The sequence below is a fragment of the Pagrus major genome, chromosome 5, assembly GCF_040436345.1.
Source record: "Pagrus major chromosome 5, Pma_NU_1.0".
Lineage (NCBI taxonomy): Eukaryota > Metazoa > Chordata > Actinopteri > Spariformes > Sparidae > Pagrus > Pagrus major.
In genome coordinates, this window is record NC_133219.1 from 1,872,517 (window position 1) to 1,891,793 (window position 19,277).

The 19,277-nt window shown below is 39.9% G+C and overlaps 2 protein-coding genes across 2 annotated transcripts in view; one reads left to right on the forward strand and one right to left on the reverse strand.

The window, feature by feature from the left end:
* The first annotated feature begins 6,414 nt into the window (after positions 1-6,414).
* The window catches only part of top3b (DNA topoisomerase III beta), a 38,112-nt gene continuing 25,249 nt past the window's right edge, over positions 6,415-19,277 (forward strand). The window contains exons 1-8 of the mRNA XM_073465322.1: positions 6,415-6,986; positions 12,862-12,993; positions 13,800-13,906; positions 14,058-14,132; positions 14,968-15,164; positions 17,004-17,160; positions 17,252-17,365; positions 18,715-18,805. Coding sequence (XP_073321423.1) covers positions 6,917-6,986; positions 12,862-12,993; positions 13,800-13,906; positions 14,058-14,132; positions 14,968-15,164; positions 17,004-17,160; positions 17,252-17,365; positions 18,715-18,805 — 943 coding nt within the window. The 5' untranslated portion in view covers positions 6,415-6,916. The remainder of the gene's footprint in view (positions 6,987-12,861; positions 12,994-13,799; positions 13,907-14,057; positions 14,133-14,967; positions 15,165-17,003; positions 17,161-17,251; positions 17,366-18,714; positions 18,806-19,277) is intronic.
* Positions 8,370-11,933, reverse strand: LOC140995478 (uncharacterized). The gene is made up of 3 exons (XM_073465480.1): positions 11,919-11,933; positions 10,348-10,523; positions 8,370-8,598 (listed from the first exon to the last, which is right to left on the reverse strand). Exons 1-3 carry the CDS (start codon positions 11,931-11,933, stop codon positions 8,370-8,372), a joined length of 420 nt encoding a protein of 139 aa, XP_073321581.1.

Here is a 19,277-nt window from a genome sequence, read left to right on the forward strand (position 1 = left end):
AATCAGTCCATTGTACACAGACATGTAAAGATATAGCCATATCTTGGGACCCTAAGGCTTATCTATACCCACCACCCTCAAACCACAGCTTAATTCACCCCTCCCTAGGTTATGCAAAACATCCCCACAGAGTCATAACCACAGGCCTGCATCTGCTCTGGGGGATCTGCTCACACAATGGATGGCAGGGAGGGGCGAGGGCGCGTGGGAGGTTAAGATGCATTAATTGATTACCCATTTTGAAGTGTGGAGGAGGGGATGGATAGAGCAACACACACAACCATGCACACGTGCTCTCTCCTCAAGCCATCTGCCTAGGGGTCCTCATCCCATCACCATCCCAAAAGACAAGCCTCCCTACCCCCCCTTAGCTTCACATACAGCTCTCTCCATCTTTTCCAACTCACCCTCTTGCCTTTAGTGACCTAGCCTAGACCCAAAGAATGTCACCCACAGCTGTGATTTTCACAGTAAGTAAGTGGCAAATTACAGAACTGACAGCATGGAACCACTTTTTAAGATATTCAAATTCATGTAATTTTTCCATCCAGGTGAGCTTCCATCTGATTGTGATAAAAGCAAAAATAGGTTTGACAAGGGGTGCCCTGGTAGCTCAGTTGGTAGAGCATGGGTTCTTTGCGCAGAGGGCCTTGCTCTCACCACAGTGGCCCAGAGCTCAAATCCGACCTGCAGCCCCCTGCTACGTGCCATTCCCCCTCTCCCTCATCCTATTTTCTGTCATCTCTCCAAGCTGTCCTATGAATACAGCCATGAAAGGCCAAAAAATACAAAAATAAAGATGCTTGACAAAGAAAATCTGTGATCTGCTGAGAAAGTTTGATGTTGAGATGAATGAACGGACCTTGAGTTATTTCATGTCCTCTATTGCCATCTAGTGGCCAAAATTAGGAACAGTCTCCAGTCTGTCTGACAGGCACTATATGACAGACTGGTGCCATTTTACTGTCCAGCAGGGACTCTCTTGTGCAGTTTTGAGAACACACATAATAATGTCAAACTGTTGGATTGATGGTAAATGGACCCATTTCTATAGCGCTTTTCCAGTCTACTGAACCTTCACACACACTCATGTACTGATGGCAGAGGCTTCCATGCAAAGTGCCTACCTGCTCATCAGGAGCAATTTGGGGTTCAGTATCTTGCTCAAGGATGCTTCAACATGTAGGCAGGGGAGCCGGGGATTCGAGCCAGCGACCTGCTCTTCCTCCTGAACTACAGCTGCCCCATTCTTTTTTCTTTCTAGCCAAGAGATACTCCGGCAGCAAAGAGAGGCTCCTGAGTAGGAGTATAATCTAAGAAGAGCAGCAGCCAGCTGGTCAGGAAGGACTGCAACAGCCGCTGAGTGTAGTGTGTTTACTGGGGAAACTACATTCAGTGGTCTGTACATGGACCAGTGGTCACTAATGCTAGGGGCACTAAAGTGGTCAGTGGCATGGTCCAGACCACTGAGCTTTAGCACGGTTTGTGGAGTGGTTTGTGTGGTCTTGATCCACATTCCCCCATCAAAAAAAAAAAAAGAAAAAAAAAAGTCAGAAATCATAATTCTTTATTAAATACATTATTATTGAGATGTCAGCTTACAATCATTTGTTTATTAAATAATAAACTTATCCATGTCAGATCATAAACATTTGTTTATTAAACATATGACACAAAAATATGCTGTTGGACCAGGCATCCCTTTTTCCTATCTATCACCAGTAATCACAGTGTGGTCAATGAGTGGTCCATGGCGTGGTCTGGACCAGAAAGTGAGTGGTCCGTGGCATGGACCATGTGGTCAAGACCTGCTCTTTTATGAGGTCCAGACCAGCTGTGGTGTGGTCCATGTGGACTATGGAAAGTAAACTTTTTAGAGACACTAGATTCTCACAGGACAGCCACACTACAAACATATGGTGACCTATAGATAATGCATTGCTGTAGATTAACCCTAACTACCCAACAGTAGCCTATATAGATTAGTTAAAATGAGCTTAACTTCTGATGCTTTAAGTACATTTTGCTTATACTTACATTCTTTTACTTGATTAAGTATTCCGTGTAACAACAGTACTCCACAGACCACTGAAAAAAATGATCTGGAGCAATAGGACCACACTGGAGTGGAGCGTATGGTGACAACAAGGACTGCACATAGGCCATAGTGTAGGTAGAGAGATGGGCTATTCAATAACATTAATTTCATACCATTTAAATAGCTTTATTGGCATGAACAAAATTGTTTTCAGATTTTCTGTCAATGCAACCTGTAAAAAGTGATTTGCTGTTCTTTCTGTACATGCACGTCTGTCCGTCCTGGAAGAGGGATCCCTCCTCTGTGGTTCTTCCTGAGGTTTCTTCCATCGTCTTTTTTTCCCCCCTGTTAGAAAGGGTCTTTTTCCCCCCATCAAGATGGCAAGTTTTTCCTCACTCGAATCGAGGGTCTAAGGACAGAGGATGTCGTTCACTGTACAGACTGTAAAGCCCATTGAGGCAATGTGATTGTGGGACTATATGAATAAAATTTGATTTTTGCCAAAGCAATTTACAGAAGATTCACATCTTTTATTACATACAATAAAAACACGTTTTTGTTCCATAGAGAGTCCATAGTTCATTTTGAGAAAAAGGTAGCTGCTTCCAAATGTTTTTTTTATTTCTTTTTTAACACTTTCTGTTCTTGTTTCCATTGTTTTGAGGAGAGCTCAAAAATAACTACTCTTGGAGCCAATAATAATAATAATAATAATAATAATAATAATAATAATAATAATAATAATAATAATTATTATTATTATTAATAATACCAGAAAAATCATAGCAAAAGGTCACAGCATTGAATGTAGGCGAATTAACAGACCAGTGAAGCACTCTAGAATACTGGCCCATCTCCTAAAATTAGAGATAGATGTTACACTTTGTCTAAACCATTTAAGGACCCAAATGCAGACAACACACAGGAGGCAGGAAATAGGGGAACCAAAAGCGAGCTTTAATTACCAAAGTCGAAATACAAAAAACACGAGAAAACTAGACAAACCAAAACGAGTCATGAGGACAAAAACAAAGTTGCAACAAAAGCTTAAACAAAGTTCAACCAAAAAGCAAAGTATAAATCAAATGAAAAAAAAAAAAATCAAAAAAAAAAAAATCAATTAATCAAAATCCAAACATACCAATGTGGAGACACAGGAGGAGACACTGGGGAAGACAGACCAAGACGGCGTAACGTGGAACATCACGGAATGAACTGACAAACACATGAGGAAGAACAAAGACTTTATACACAGACACACTAACGAGGGGATCAGGAACAGGTGGAGTGAGGAGGGAAGAGCACAGGTGAGGGAACGAGCGGAAAAACACTGGGAGGGAAAAACACACGGGGAACTGAAAAGCAAGAAGTGACACATGAGGGCATAATATCAAAATAAAACAGGAAAGACAAGAACAAGACTGACTCATGACAACAGAAACACCATTACTTAAGTGAAACTCATCTATGTGACTCAGAGGCCAGTAAATTGAAACAGAAGTGGGTTGACCAGGTATTCCATTCCTCTCACAATGGTTGCAGGGGGAGCAGAACTCAAAGACATGATGGCTGTGTCCAAATTCAGGGGCTGCAGCCTTCGAAGGGCGCATTTGAAGGCCAATTACGTCACAACGCTGCGCGAAGGCTGTCCAAATTCAAAGGCTCCTTCAAATGCAGCCCACAAATGCAGCCTTCTCTTCCCTCTTTTTGGAGGACGCACCGCTACTATCCTTCGCGGCCTCACATATCCCAAGATCCTTTGCTGCTCAGTCCCGAAACAGAAGAGGAAGCAAGAGAAAATGGCAACATCAAGTGGCGCAGACATGACATTCAAATTTAAGTAATGGGTTTATACTCGGTTTTTAGTCATTTGAACATCCAACAATATGTTAAACTTCAAGGGACTATAAAACCTCCAAATTTCAACTTTCAGTTGAAATACGTGACGCTGGTACTGCTATGGTAAACATAGTTGTTATTCACCAATGGGTTAATGTTTATTTTGTAATGTTGATAATTCAATTTAGATTTGACACATTGTACACACACAAATAAATGTACACGTTTCATAGATTTGAACCAAAACAGAATTTAATGCATGAACACCTGGTGACGCAACCAGGAAATGCTCCGAAGGCTGGACCGTCCCATTTAACAGCGGTGGACGCGGCCTTCAAGGTCTCTCCGAAGGACCCGGCCTCCGTGGGCCGCAAAGGCTGCGTCCTTGAAGGCTGCAGCCCCTGAATTTGGACACAGCAACAGAGTTACGTTGCATACGTTATTTTAGAAAGACTTGTATATAATGAACAAGTGGTTATTTTTAGTGTATATGGTCCTAACAATAACCCCATCCCCTTCTTTGGTAAAATAAGCTCTGAGCTCTCTCAATATTCAGGGGAACCAATTATTACGGGATTTTACCCCATTATTGACAGATCCAGGAAACCCCTTCTATTAGACTGAGCAATTCAGCTGCTTTCATTGAGGTTTGCAGAGACGCAGGTTTGTCAGACGTCTGGAGGCTATTGAACCCAACCCTTAAAGACTATACTTTTTACTTAAATCCCCATAAGACGTACTCTAGAATAGATGCCTTCTGGGTCACTCAACATATACTGTCCACCATATGGGATACAAAAATACAGATTCTCAATTATAGTGACCACTGTCCTATGAAATTGTCATTCTGTTCCTCTAATAATCACATCAGAAAAAAGCTTTCTCCAACATTAATAGTGAGTCTGCAAACTCCTATGCAACAGTCTGGGAAGCCTATAAGGCCACTTGTAGAGGCTGGCTTATTAGTTTAACATCAAACCAAAAGAAAAAGAAAAACTAAACAAGCCTTAACAAGGATCTGTCTGATTTGGAGCTTGCGCAGTAAAGCTGACCCAAAAATTACCAGATCTATACAAAGTTGCTTAAAACAAAAACAGAAGTCAGAATTATTAAACAAAAAGACAGAGTTAGACATATTGATTGAAAAGCAAATATTTTGAAGTTGGAGATAAAGCAGGCAGCCTTTTAGCCCACCATCTACAGAAAGCTAGAGCTTCACCTGCTTTTCTATCTAAGAACGGAGAAACTCTGAAAACTCCAAAATCCATTATCGACAGATTTAAGGAGTTCTATAAGACGCTTAACACCTCTGAGGTTGCACCAACAATACCGAGGAAATCTGTTTGAGACAAATGAGACGTCGTGTCCTCTGCAGCGACACGTGAAGCGACATCCGTTTTTGATGACGGCTGCAGTTGATCACAGCTGGATCATCTGTCAGTCGGCTTTAACAGCTGTAGAGACGTCAGATGAATTTGTGCCAAGTTGCCATTATCTATATATATTCAAATTATAACACAGAACTAAAACTTGTCGAGATAAATAAATAATCAACAGTTAGCCTACAAGTTAAACTGATGTGCCTCGTACGTAATTGCGCACAGCTCTGTTAACAGAGAAGTATATAAAGTACAGGTTCTTTATGTATTTTTAAATATCTTTGCTGGATGATCACCTTATTTTTTCAAAGGCTGATCTCTGGAGAAACTCTAACAGCTAGATCTGCATCTGCTTTGCTGTCTGGTTTTGTGGTTTAAGTTCAGTTCCTGTTTCATTCTCAGTTTTATCTCTCATTGGACATGTCAGGATGTGATGCACCTGCTGATATCCTGATTATTTATTTTCATACAAACGAAGCTTCTGTTAAACACATTAAACTTCTTCTGACTTTTTTTGTGAACCCACTACCTTAAAGTTCAAACTGTGCCTGTGATTTTGTCTGTTTCCTGTTTAACAAACAGCTGCACATGAAGAGCAAGCTGCAGTCTGTATTTATACTGTGTATGTATACTGTGTACTGTGTATGTATACTGTGAACTGTGTATTTATACTATGTACGGTGTCTGCTCAGAGGCACAGGAACCATTTCAACTGACAGAATGTATTGTATCTATTTATTCATTATCTGCCTCTGTATTAAGTGATATTCTGATCGTGACATCATCATTTAATAACCCAGAATGTGATTATGGTGTCTTCTGGACACTGGAAACTATTTTTAGACTAAACGTTTCAGGGAAAGCTGAAATGATGTAACATATAAAACCTGATGCTCAGGAATGATCAGCCTGACGTGTTTATAACAGACCATGAAAAGCAAAATGTTTCCAGTAAATGAAGAAAGTTGTTTGTGGTCCTTTAGTTCTCCTACAGTCGGGTTGACACATTTTAACTCGCTGGTAAATCACAAAACAAACTAAATATAAAACTTGATGGTGACACGCTTGAGTCTAATCTGTTATCTGTCTTCACTCCGAATGAAACTCCAGTCATGTTGTGATGTATCAGATCAGTCTGATCCGCTGCAGCGTCCAATCAATGACTGAGGGGGCGTGTCGGCCGGTCAAAGACTTCCGTGAAGGCAGCTCTCGTTCCTCCCATGTTCCTCCTCGCTCCTTGGAGCACAATTTTTTTTTTTTTTTTTAATCCTTGGAGCACAAATAAGATAATTAGGATGGCCTGCAAGATGGCGTACAGGAACCACGTCCGGTTCGAGCGAGGAGCGAGGAAACGTCAAATAAGACAAATAAGAGGCACCAGAAGCACCTCCGAAGTCCGGAAGACACATACCGGAAATGCGTCACGTTAGTCGATCTTACCCCGGAAGGGAATCATTTGTAAACTGTCCGCACTCATGGTTCACAACATAGCCTATAAGCGAGCTGTTAAATGTAAAATTAACATTATTTACGGGGGAGTGCTAATTGTCAGAACTTGTTAATCAGGTTTGAGTCAACAATAGTGCGCTTTCAGTACATTCTATCATACTAAGCGCTGACTGAGTAATTGGATAGAGAGGCTGTTAGCACTTCATTCAAAATGAAAACTGTTTTGATGGTGGCAGAAAAACCATCCTTGGCTCAGTCGATTGCCAAAATCCTCTCTAAAGGTGAGTACAAATTTAACTTATAGATATTGAATATGATGTAAAGGGAGACTTTCATTTTTAGTACGAATGCACATCCAGGCTAATACCAACTGGAAGGAGTAATGATATAATTTCGCTTTGTGGTTGCATACATTCCTTTATTATAAGTTACAATACTTAGGTCAGGGGTCAGCAACCTCTGGAGCCACATGTGGCTTTTTTGCTTCTCTGCAGTGGCTCCCTGTGACTTTGATAAAGAATGACAAGAAAATGAATGATGGCTATTTTTATACACACTGCTGTAAGCCTAGAGTGAGACAGAATACTATCTGTTTTAGCAAGTTGTAATTTCTGTCAGTGAATTGAATGAACCTGAACTGATATTGTTGTGCTTTATGCTCAGGCCTGAGGGTTGAATGCTGTATGTGGCTGAGGAAAAAAGACAAGAGGATTACCTCACATTGAGATGAAATTTAGTCAAAATTAAATAGAAACTGACCTTTTTTTTTGTTTAGTTTAGTTTTTTTACTTGAACTGTTTTAAAGCTAGGATGCTGCTATATGTTTAATGTATCATAAAGTAGGCTATTTTAGATCTGATTCATTTTCACAAACACAGGGAGGATTCAAGTCGCCTGCACAAGTGTTCAGTTTTGTGTTTTGTTGGTTATGGCATCTTCAGATATAAGGGACATAAATTTAAACTGTTGCACAAGTTGTGGTATTATTGTATTGGAAATGCCAAGTACATGATTAGAATAAATAGCCCACTACAGAGTAGCCACAAGTGAAAATATTCATGAATGCTCATTAGGGCCTATCAATAACCTTGATGGGCCAATTTAGACATTTGAAGCTGAACAGATTTTTTTGGTGAGGCAGGGGACAAGACCCTGACTTGTGTCAGAAGTTTGAAAAGTAAGAACTGGAGAGCTACGAGAGTTATAATTATTTGGGACAGTTAACCTTGGTGCGTTGTTTCTTTTATGTGAACGCACGCCAAACTCCATTATGACGCTTGATGTTGGCTTGACTCTCTGAAGTAATTTTTTTAATCGGGCCCGTCTTGGTGGAATCTGGGAGGCACTGTTGACGAGATAACATCTATGTTGCTGGACGTCAAGTAATTCAGGAAAATATTGTGACAAAGATGCTATCAGAATACACCATATGGACACAATAATGATACCAGTAATGTAAAATGTCTTTAATTACTATGCTACGATGTTAACAGACATGTCTGTAATGGTAACATTTTCAATGTCTAATGGTAAACATTAACAATGACTGAAATGGATTATTTTTCAGAAACCCCCATCTTCACGCTGTCCTTCTTCAGAACAACGCTTATTTTTGATGGTCATCAAGGTCCTAAGGTCCTTGACATGATAGAAGTCAGTCCTGTTCAGCTGTGCCTGGAGATAGCACATATACACGCTATGGTGATGAGCTCAAATTCCAGAGAATAGCTGGACGTGGGAAAGCAGCCAGGGTTTTTCTTGAGGACAGGCATTCTCAGGGACACAGGGATGGTCTCTAGACCGAACGTATTGTCGAGTCCCCTGCAGGAATGGCCGGTGTGGCAGCTGGCCTGGTGGATGACCTGGGGTACTCGGTTCAAGTCAATGTTTTCCCTGATGAGAGATGAGGAGCAGGGAGATAAGAGTCAGGCATTCATTCAGTCATTTGCTCATTTTGTGAAAGTGTTAGGCAAAGCAGGCTTATACTCAATAACTGTAGGACTGTCATTGAAAATATTTATTTAATATTCTTGTTCTCTTCATTGACTGGAAGTCACAGGATTTCTTCATCCAAGGATTCATTAAGCAGTCTGGTCTATTAAATACATTATGCTCTGTCAGTCAACAGCTGTGCTCAGAGGGATTTCTTCAAATTTCAGGCTAATTGACCATCCCACATCCCAGTCCCATCCCAAAGACCAAAAAAACGGTTGCTCTTAAAGGGGCTCTATATAGTAACTTGTAGCAATTTACATGTATGAATAACTATTTTACCGGCCACATATGAGCGGATTGTAATGTGTCCTGAAAAATGACACCTTCTCCGTCTCTCTTGGTTGCTAATACAAACTGCTGCTGGAATGTGGATTTCTTTACGAAGGACTCAGGTCCGATTTTCCACGACAGTCCTAAGGATGTGACTTTATGGACATTTTCGAGTGCCTTGTCTCAAGACCTCCCTCCACTCAGCTAATAAAGAGCAATAGTAGCTAACGTTAGTTTAGTACAACGTCGTCCAGCACAACACAGTATTTCACAGCTCCTGGTCTTTGTTTGAGCATGCAAGTGATGTAAAGGTTGTTAACTAATTTAAATAATTAAACATCACTAATTAATAATAACTAATTAAAATTCAATAGTACATAGTCATAAATTGTATTAACATAATATATACATTTTCATGATAAGAGATATATATGAGTTGTGTTTGTGTCGGGGGGGGGGGGGGGGGGGGGGGTTGGATGACATAGTCGAAACAATATGACATCAAATAATATGAATAGATAGTAATCAATATGATAATATTGCAGATTTATGCAAATTCACCTACATTTCTAGTGCTTAATGATTAATGATTTGTCAGATGACTGAAGATACAACAATGCTGATAATTGCTAAATTGTTTAAGTAATAACCTCTTTTTGGACTGTTGGTTTGATAAAACAAGATGACTGAAGATGTGCGCAAGTGATTAATCAATAATGAAAACGATCTTTAGTTGCAGCCTGACATGAAATATTTAAATGATGTCCATATACATAACACTATTACAAATGTATGCTAAATCATCTAAAAATATAACTAATGTTCAGTGCAATGAACTGTGTTCCGATGTGTGATATATTACATTTTACAAAACTCTTTAATCATGTTTGATCTCCTTTTATTAGCGTTTAAATGCAGTTTGCCTAAATCAATGTCTTCTGCTAAAACACTTAAAATTTGACAGGTGTTTTATTGCACAGACAATGAATCGACTTATTGAGAAACTAATTTGCAGATTAATTGTTAATGAAAATAATCGTAAGTTGCAGGCCACGTTTATATGTCAACTTGGTGTTTTGTCCTTTGTTTTTATTGTGCTCCCTTTAGTCAGCTGTTGCTAGTGTAAACTCCGATATCCATACACTGTCAAATGTTGTCTCTTATGTAGGACAGCCACTAATTATTTTCATAATTGAGGTATCAGTCGATGTAAATACTGCATTTGAAATTATATAAATGCCAAAAAATCTTAAAATCAACATTTGACCAGCATTTTCGAATTTTATGTCAATGAGCTAATGGATTTATCAGCGAACCTTTCAGCATTAATCTGTATTGTAACATAATAACAAAAGATATATTTGCATGTATACTCACACGTAGCTCCAGGTTGCAATGCTGCGCTCGTTGATACGGCTGGGCAGGTTAACCAGCTGACTGTAGTAGTCCTGCAGGCTGTATGTACAGAAAGATTCATCCACACACTGGCTGCCCAGTGGCATGGCCAGACACTGGTGGAGGGCCAGCAGGCACAGCAGAAAGACACGCAGCAGCTAGACACACAGAATAGCTGGATTGTGTGGACTGATTCACTGTGCTTGGTAATTACCACATACTTAACATGAAATTTTACTCGAAGTAAAGTATCAGAAACAGTATTGTTAGGTGTCAGTACCAAACCTAGGACATCATATTGTCACTACTTCTGAATAATTAAATAAATTATTTATTTAATTATTCAGAAGTAGTAGGGCCAGGTATATTTAATATACCTGGCCCTACTTTTGGCTTGATATAACTGTCAGTTTGTTTGAAAAAGATCTGGTCTAGCTGGGCTTACTCTGCATACACTGTGCATATATTTGAGTCAATAATGCCTAATAGAGAGCCGAAGTCACGGCCCTCTTTTGGTTTCCCTCAGGGGACCTTATTTTTTGGAAAAACTTTTATGGTAGTGAATGGAGAAGAGACATTATTTTTTGATCCCATTTGAATTGTGCCATGAATTACACATATAATGTCAATTTAAAAGATAGTTTTTCAACTTGAGAAAGTCACAGTTAATCATAAAACTAATGAAATACAAGACTATGAAAATATGTAATTATTATTATGTAAGACTACAGCTAACAGTCGCGTTGGTGACACTGTCTCGTTGAATGTTCACCTAAATCCGTAACTGAAACATTATATAGCTGGTCCTGTATATTACCAACTCACAAAAAAACTGACAAACTACTCTGTCACCTAACTACAGTTGATTTTTAGTACCTTTTCTGGGTCGAGTTGGTGGCCGTGTTGGTGACGTGTGATGGCCGAGATGATGTAGTTAGCTAAGTGGTTTAACACAAAACTAGATGAAAGACGAAAAACAGTGACTTTATTAACTTGAAAAAATTTCTTTTAAATTCACAAACAAAACAAAATTTAAAAACAGGATCAAAATTTTATTTGTCTCTCCCCATTGACTACTGTACATTTTTTCCCCGAAATAAGGTCCCATGAGGTCCACCGGAAGTGGTGTGACTTTGGCCATCTGTAGACGGTGTAATGTACGGAGCCTCGAAGTCCTGAAAGAGGATACTTTTTATATCTTGTTCATAGATCTATAGGGCAAAGATAATTGGATGCACAATATATTAGATCTATCTGTGTGACTTCAGGGACTTTGTAAAAAAAAGTCAAACAATGGCACCATGAAAGTTGGTACAGAAGTTCATGATCCCCAAAGATACATTTAATAATTTTGGTGATCCCCTGACCTTTTATCTAGCTGCCTCTTCAGATCCATTTCATTTTGTTCAATAAAAAAACAACGACGTTCCAATCAACCAGTTAGCTTACAGTGAAAGATTGTTGCTCATCTGTGTTATGTCCTTTTAAACCATAACTCGTCACCTCTAGAGGCCAGCGGAATCATCACTATCGACATCATGCAAGTTTCTTACCTGCAGCTGTTCCATGGCCGAAGTTTATGACAGGAGATTGGTGTCTTCTGTGTTCTGTGTGGCCCTTGGCTTGAAGTCGATCTGCGACCTGTGTCTACACAGCCCTCTATATATGGCTGTTTGTGTGTGTGTGTGTGTGTGTGTGTGTGTGTGTGTGTGTGTGTGTGTTGGGGGGGTATTGGTCATATTGGTCACTCTGTTTGCCGTCATAATAGTTACATCCTTTGTCTCTGTCATTAGCATTCAGCCTTGAGAGAATCATTTAATTCAGAGCAGACGTCAGCATGTAGCATTGAGTCCAGGTAACCAAGGGCTCAACCTAGCTACCCCTTCACTTAGTGGAAAAGGGACACAGCTATAAGAGGTCTCATGTTCCTGCCTCACCCACCACAGTGCTCACCCTTTCCAAGTCTGACTGTAAAAGTTTGCCTTCATGAAAGTTGTATTTCAGTGAGATGAGACTTGATTCTCTTGAGGAAAATGTAATAGAAAAAAGGCTGCCATCCTTCTGTAGTTAGCTATTTATTTATTTCTGTGTCATGCCAAACATTTGTTCCACCCTACACCACTGTATCTTAACATTGAAAATATAACAAGACGTCTTTATGTAACACAGAAGTTTGTCCTCATGAAAGCTTTTATCAAACTTGATGCCGACATCACCCAAAATGTCATTGAGTGACATCACTGGAGGCAATTTATCAGATTACATGCAGCTTCCTCTGGAGCCACAAAAAGGCTTAATACTACTTTTTTCACATATGCAATAGTACTCCCTAAGCCCTGTAGACACACTTTAATGTGTAAGATGGTGGAGTTACCCTGTAAGATTTAGTAGAAAAATGGGCATTGAAATGTTTTAATTCCCTTGTGGTCAGACGCTTATAAAATCCTGCACCTTTAAATGATAACCTGTTACCTATCTGTTCTCTTTGGACTTAAGGTAACTGTACAAGCCGCAAGGGACTCAATGGAGCATGCTCAGTGCTGGAATACACCGGCAGCTTCCAGGGCCAAACCGCACGCTTCAAGATGACGTCTGTTTGTGGACATGTGATGAGTCTGGATTTCATTGGTGGGTATCATCCATATTAGGCCCTCTATGTAACAACTTGTAGCAATGTACATGTATTAATCACTATTTTATTGCCATTATATTGTATGAGCAGATTGCAACCTGAAGTAAAAAATGAGATCTTTGCGCATGCCCTGCACTCCACCTGCAGCTCTGCCTCTCCCCCTCCCCCCCTCTAGAGTCCCTGGTACTGCTTCCCTCCATAAGAGCTGGAAATCCTTCAGAGCTAGACTCTTGAGAAGAAAACAATGAAAATGAATGAAATGGCTACTTTTATTTTGATAAATTCCATACTCGAGGTATTCTGATCGACACTAACAGTGAAATAAACAATTGAAAGCTGTAGTGATACAGCAAGGTTAGATTTTCGTTGTCTCATCCTACTGCCAGACCCATTGAGGACAGTAACGTTACTTGGAAACAAGCAAAACTCTGGTACTCAAGTCTTATTTTTTGCTGCTGATCTATTGTGTTTTTGCAAAAAATAAATGTTTGTGAGTGTCGGAGTTGTTTATGATGCTTGTCACTACTGGGTTACACTGTACAGGTTTTGGAGCAGTGCAGGTGTTTATCCTGACTAGACCAGTAACGTTACATTACTTGAGCATAATATAAATACGAAGCATGTGAGCATGCCTACGAGAGCTAGCAGCAGCATGCTGACTGCAGTTCACTTAACAACCACGGGTGTCACTAAAAATAACGTTTATGGAAGTTCCACACAGGGACTTTCCATATTATATGTGTTGTATCAAGTGAATGGACTGGAAAGGAACTATTTAAGAGTGTGGTTCTTCTCTTTCAAGGGAAGTACAACAACTGGGATAAGGTGGACCCTGCAGAACTATTCAGCCAAGCTCCCACAGAAAAGAAGGAGGCCAACCCCAAACTCAACATGGTCAAGTTCCTCCAGGTAGGCCTTAGAGCGATTGACCAAGTAGTTTTTTTTTTTTTTTTTTATCACATGACATTGATGGTTACTGCATTCTGGATAATCAGCTGGTTGTCACTGTGTCATGTCTTGTATTGTTGGTATTCATCCCAAGTTTCTGGTGTCATGTCAGGTTGAAGCTAGAGGCTGTGACTATGTGGTTTTATGGTTGGACTGCGATAAAGAAGGAGAGAACATCTGTTTTGAGGTAAATCCGGCTCCATTTATACCTGCTGAACTGTCTCTGAATATGTTATCTGGATAATGATATCCAGTCCATGGGTCTTTGCATTCACACCTGGTAGTAAAATTAATTCTCGAATTGTGCCGATTGAGATCCAATTGTGATCCGATCTCAGCATGCAAATTAGTTCTGCAGGGTTGGCTGACTATACAACAAACATGCCACATCCAAGGTCAAGGGAAATAATGCTGCTGTATGGGCTATACTTCTTCTTCCTTTGATGAGGAGGAGGAGGCTGAGTGAACTTTCAATTTGTCAGGTGTTTTTTTTCTTGTGGTCACTGCTGTTTTTTGTTGTGGTTACTGACCACCCCCAAAAGTGTCCGGCTGATCTGATTGCATTTCAATCTCGACGTGCTCTGTAAGCATTTACACCTGGCGTGAACATGATTTTTTGCCTAATCCGATACTGTATCCAGATATAGATCACATATAAATGCCAGGTGTACCATGGGTACCAAATTTCATTCTGTTTGTCCTAAGGCTGGGGGATTTAGCATGATGAAATGCTTCATTTCAGTTATCATTGATAATTATTGATACTTTTTAATGCCTTTTTTAAAATAAAGTCTGATAGATAAAAGTTGAATCGAACCACTTAATTTGGAATAAAACCACCTTACTTTGAAATTATACACTTTCTTCTTTAATATTGTAATTTTACCTCTCCACCCGTAGAGGCCATTGCAGCTATGTTTTCCTAGGGGTGATAGATCATATGGAAAGCAGTGACTGTTCCTTTAAATGTAGTTATTTATAGTTTGATCTGTTGCTCAGTCACAGCTTCTCTTGCCTCCCAGGTACTGGATGCGATCCAGCCAGTGATGAATAGAGGGAGTGTCAGGGAGCAGAGTGTTTACCGTGCCAAGTTCAGCTCTATTACTGACACTGACATCTGGAACGCCATGAACCGCCTGGGAGAGCCCAACCGCAATGAGGCCCTGTCAGTGGATGCACGTCAGGAGCTGGATCTGCGCATTGGCTGTGCCTTCACCAGGTACACTGCTTTCTATTAGGGACAGATCAATTGTTGGTCTGGCAAATTATCGGGGTAGATATTGAGCATTTTCTGATAGTCACCACTCTGTGGTCTCACTCAATGTCCCACCCACTACACTAGTTGATTGGTTACACATCAACAGTAATAGTCTATCAACTAGTCTAAGTTTGCAAACTAATTAGTATCTAAAATGATCAATTGTTGTGTAGTGGAAGTATAAAGCAGCAGAAAATGGAATTACTCTCAGCACTCAGAAACTGTGTGTGACCCCCACAGTGTCTGAGTGCAACACCACTGACTTAAATAAATACAAATCCCAGGTCTGTAACAATTTGTCAAACGTAATGAAGGTGCTAACTACAAACAAAAGCCATTACGTCATAGCCACGAAAACTTGTATGTTGAATTAAACATGGTTGTAATTCTGTTATCCTACCCTCTCACTTAAGTTACAGTGGCTGAGACAGAGACACCATTCACCCATTTACAAGACACTGTACTATCAAAACAATTTTGAAGTTGTTGTTTAAAGGTCAAAAAATGTAGTGTTGCTTTAAGTACAGTACTTGAAGTTACATTCCATCACTGCTTATTCAAAATTTTGAAGATTTTTATTTTTTATGCAAATGTACTGTATATTGGTTTCAAACAATGTTTCTCACAGAATGACCTTCTAATTTTGGCATTGGTTGGGGGTTGGATTTATCGGACGCGAGCCACCAACCAGAATTGTCCATATTTGACGACCTGAGATTGAGACTCAAAAATCAAAAATATTTCTTTGGAATTGCTTTAACTACATTACATAGTACACACCCAAGAACTTTAATACTTGGTGTCATGGGGATGCCTCATGACCTCTAAGTTTAATGCACATCATCACACAACACTCAGTCACTTTAATTCTACCATCTAGCTGGCAGGTGGCTGAGGTTTTTTGGTGGTTGGATTAAATACCTCATGTCTTGCTACAGAGGTTGGAGCACAATATCAGAATCTGAAAGGCACTGGAAACTTATGTAGAATCATGTCTCTTTTCTATTTGTTTGTAGACAGACATATTGTACATGTGATGTACTGTGCAAAGCATTTGAAGTTACAGAAATCATCAAATAACAGCTCAAAATCACCGGTTAATTCTGAATTTTCTCTTAGAAGTCCAGAAGTCAGGACGTAAAGGAAATTACAATAAAATGAAAATAAAATCAAGAAAACTGCAGAAACAAGAAATCAGGGTTTCTAATATAATATACATACCTGGCCAATAGTATGGTATATAAGTAGCAGTCCTGGCCATTTCACAATTAGTTAGGAAACAAGACTAAAGGCTCATAAAGAAATAGTTTGTATGACGTGTTGTTAAACTACTTCTGAAGACAGAAGTGTTCATCATTTTTCTGTGCAGCCACACTGAAGGATGTGTGAAAAGCCAGCCGTAATAGAGAAAGACGAGATGCAGTAATAATAATTGTTATAATAATAAGTGCAGTAACTGTTTAAATACAACAGGATAACAAAGCACAATTTCATAAGCCTTCATAATGTTGAGATAAGTTCAAACCCTGCCAACAGTCTCACCTCCACACAGCTGACTCATCACCATGTGAAGCAGGTGTGGGGGTCAAACAATATTTATTGTCCAATTGCACCCTCATCTAAAACTTCAGGTATATGAGATTTTAACTCCATGTTAAATTGAAATAATAATCAAAATTTCATCAGATGCTTTGTCCAGGATGATGCATGTTTCATTACCTGCTCTACAACTTTGATTACAACTGACCTCAGGTAAGAGTTTATGTTGCCTTAGACTGTCTTTTGTTGTCCAAATATCAGGTTCCAGACCAAGTACTTCCAGGGCAAATATGGCAATCTAGACTCCTCCTTGATCTCATTCGGCCCATGCCAGACCCCAACACTAGGCTTCTGTGTGGAACGCCATGACAAGATCCAGTCCTTTAAACCAGAGACGTACTGGGTCCTCCAGGCAAAGGTAAAGCTCTGGTTTCACTTACCCCCACACAGTATCAATAATCAATTCCTTCCATGCTCCATTAATGGACATGTTTTGGTGTTTTGGTCAGGTCTTCAAAGGGAAGGACAGCCCACTGACACTGGACTGGCACAGGGTGAGGGTCTTCGACAGGGAGGTGGGTCAGATGTTTGTCAACCTGGCCAAGACATCTAGGGAGGCCCAGGTATTTATTATTATTTTATTTACTAACAGAATGTGTCTGCAGCCAGACTGATACTATATTTTTAATCTTACAATGATATTAATTATTTTTCAGGTCACTTTTTATTTGGATTTAAAAATAAAAGAGATATAAGTTGTTTATCAGTCAGCTTTAGAGGTGCTGGTATGTGAATTTTCTTACTTGACTAAGCCAGTCCCCCCTGGTTCCAGTCTTTGTACTTATGTAGGTAAGTTGATGACTGTCTGTAGCTTCTTATTTAGCAATCAGACTGTTAATAAGCATATTTGACTTGTTTGTCAATTTCTTTGATTGTCAATACCTGGGGAAGGGCGTGTCACATTTTCAGTAACAGTGTAAGTCCTTGCCCACCAGCAGGAAGACTTCAGTAGCACTGCATTTCCACCAGAAGGCATTCACTGGAACATGAAACAGCCTGCCTGAAATGCCATGTTTCTTTGAGATTTTCCATGAAATCTCACACTTTGCATGTGAAATATACTCAAGACACTGACAAGTTAAGAAATAATGATTTTTACTAGAAATGATAATGTTGTTAAACTTTGCCTTTCCTTAAAGAATCATTTATAGCAGTTACAGCCTTGCAGGCCTTCAAGTCACGTCATTCTAGCTGTCAATTTGTTGAGGTCATCTCAAGAAATTTCACTACATGCCTCCTGAAGCTTTTCCCACAGGGAAGATGGGCACTTCTTACCTACCATATGGTCAAGCTGCTTCCACAACAACTCAGTAGAGTTGAGATCTGGTTGCAGCTTTGACAACTCCATTACAGACAGAATGCCATGTGGCTATTAATCCCTAAATAGTTCTTGCCTAAGTTGGAGCTGTGTTTTGGATCATTATCCTGTTGTAGGATGAAGTTGGCTCCAATCAAGCGCTGAGTGTTAGCCTTCCTTACTCAGAATTTAGAATTCCTTTAACCCTGTACAAATCTCATACTTTATCAGCATCAAAGTGCCCCCACACCATCACATTTTATCCTGCATGCTGATCCTCCAGATGCTCAACTAACCAAAGGAGCTCTAAATGACCCCAAGCTTTTGAATGTGTCAAGTGTTGACGTTATTGGTCTCAAAATTCCTGCGGTGGTTAGACTAGGATCCTGTTGAAGATTGAAGATATACTGTATTTTTGGTATAGTAAAGACTTGAATGTCTGTTTGGATCTTGTACCGGCGTATGTTTCAGTATTTTAAATTACCCAAGACGAAGAGAACTTCAGCTGTCAAGAGAATTTGTATTACATAAGTCATATTCCACTACCTGATTGATTCACCCAGGTCACAGTAAACCGAAATTAGAGCTCACCTTAGTTGATCTCTCTTAATACAGGTGGAGTCAGTGAGTAAGAAAGAGAAGGCCAAGCAGAGACCCCAGGCCTTGAACACAGTGGAAATGTTGAGAGTGGCCAGCTCTGCCTTAGGTATGTTCACATCAACATAAGCAGCATTTCATCAGTTGTTATTTTCCTATAACTGGACGTAAGGCATATAACCAATGTTCCTTGAGAGAGGCAAAAGAGGTACAACATGTAAGTACAGGGGATTGTGAGCTTGCGAGACCAACCTGAAGAAACTCTTTCAAAACGCCTGTCAAGGCCAATGAGATTGGTGCCAGAGTCCTGCCTCATTGTGGGGCTACAGAAGACCCTGCACAGTCGCTCATCCTCAATTTCAACAGTACTTAAGTAGTTGCAAGGTGGTGAGGGGCTGACTTGTGTTGAAAGTTGTTTCTCTCCCCTTGGCAACATTGATGCGACGTGCAGTAGACATAAATTCCGCAAGCTCTGTTGTTTGGCCAATGCAATCAGTGGACACCTCGGACACAAAAAAGACGAAAGTGACGAAAGTACTGCTCACGTAACTACGACACCCATGTTAAAACAACTGGGCTGA

What these genes read in the sequence shown, in the direction of transcription:
- LOC140995478 (XM_073465480.1), bottom strand. An exon ending in ATTGCAACCTGGAGCTACGT is followed by an intron (nt 8,599 to 10,347) that starts GTGAGTATACAT and finishes ATCTCTCATCAG; the next exon opens with GGAAAACATTGACTTGAACC.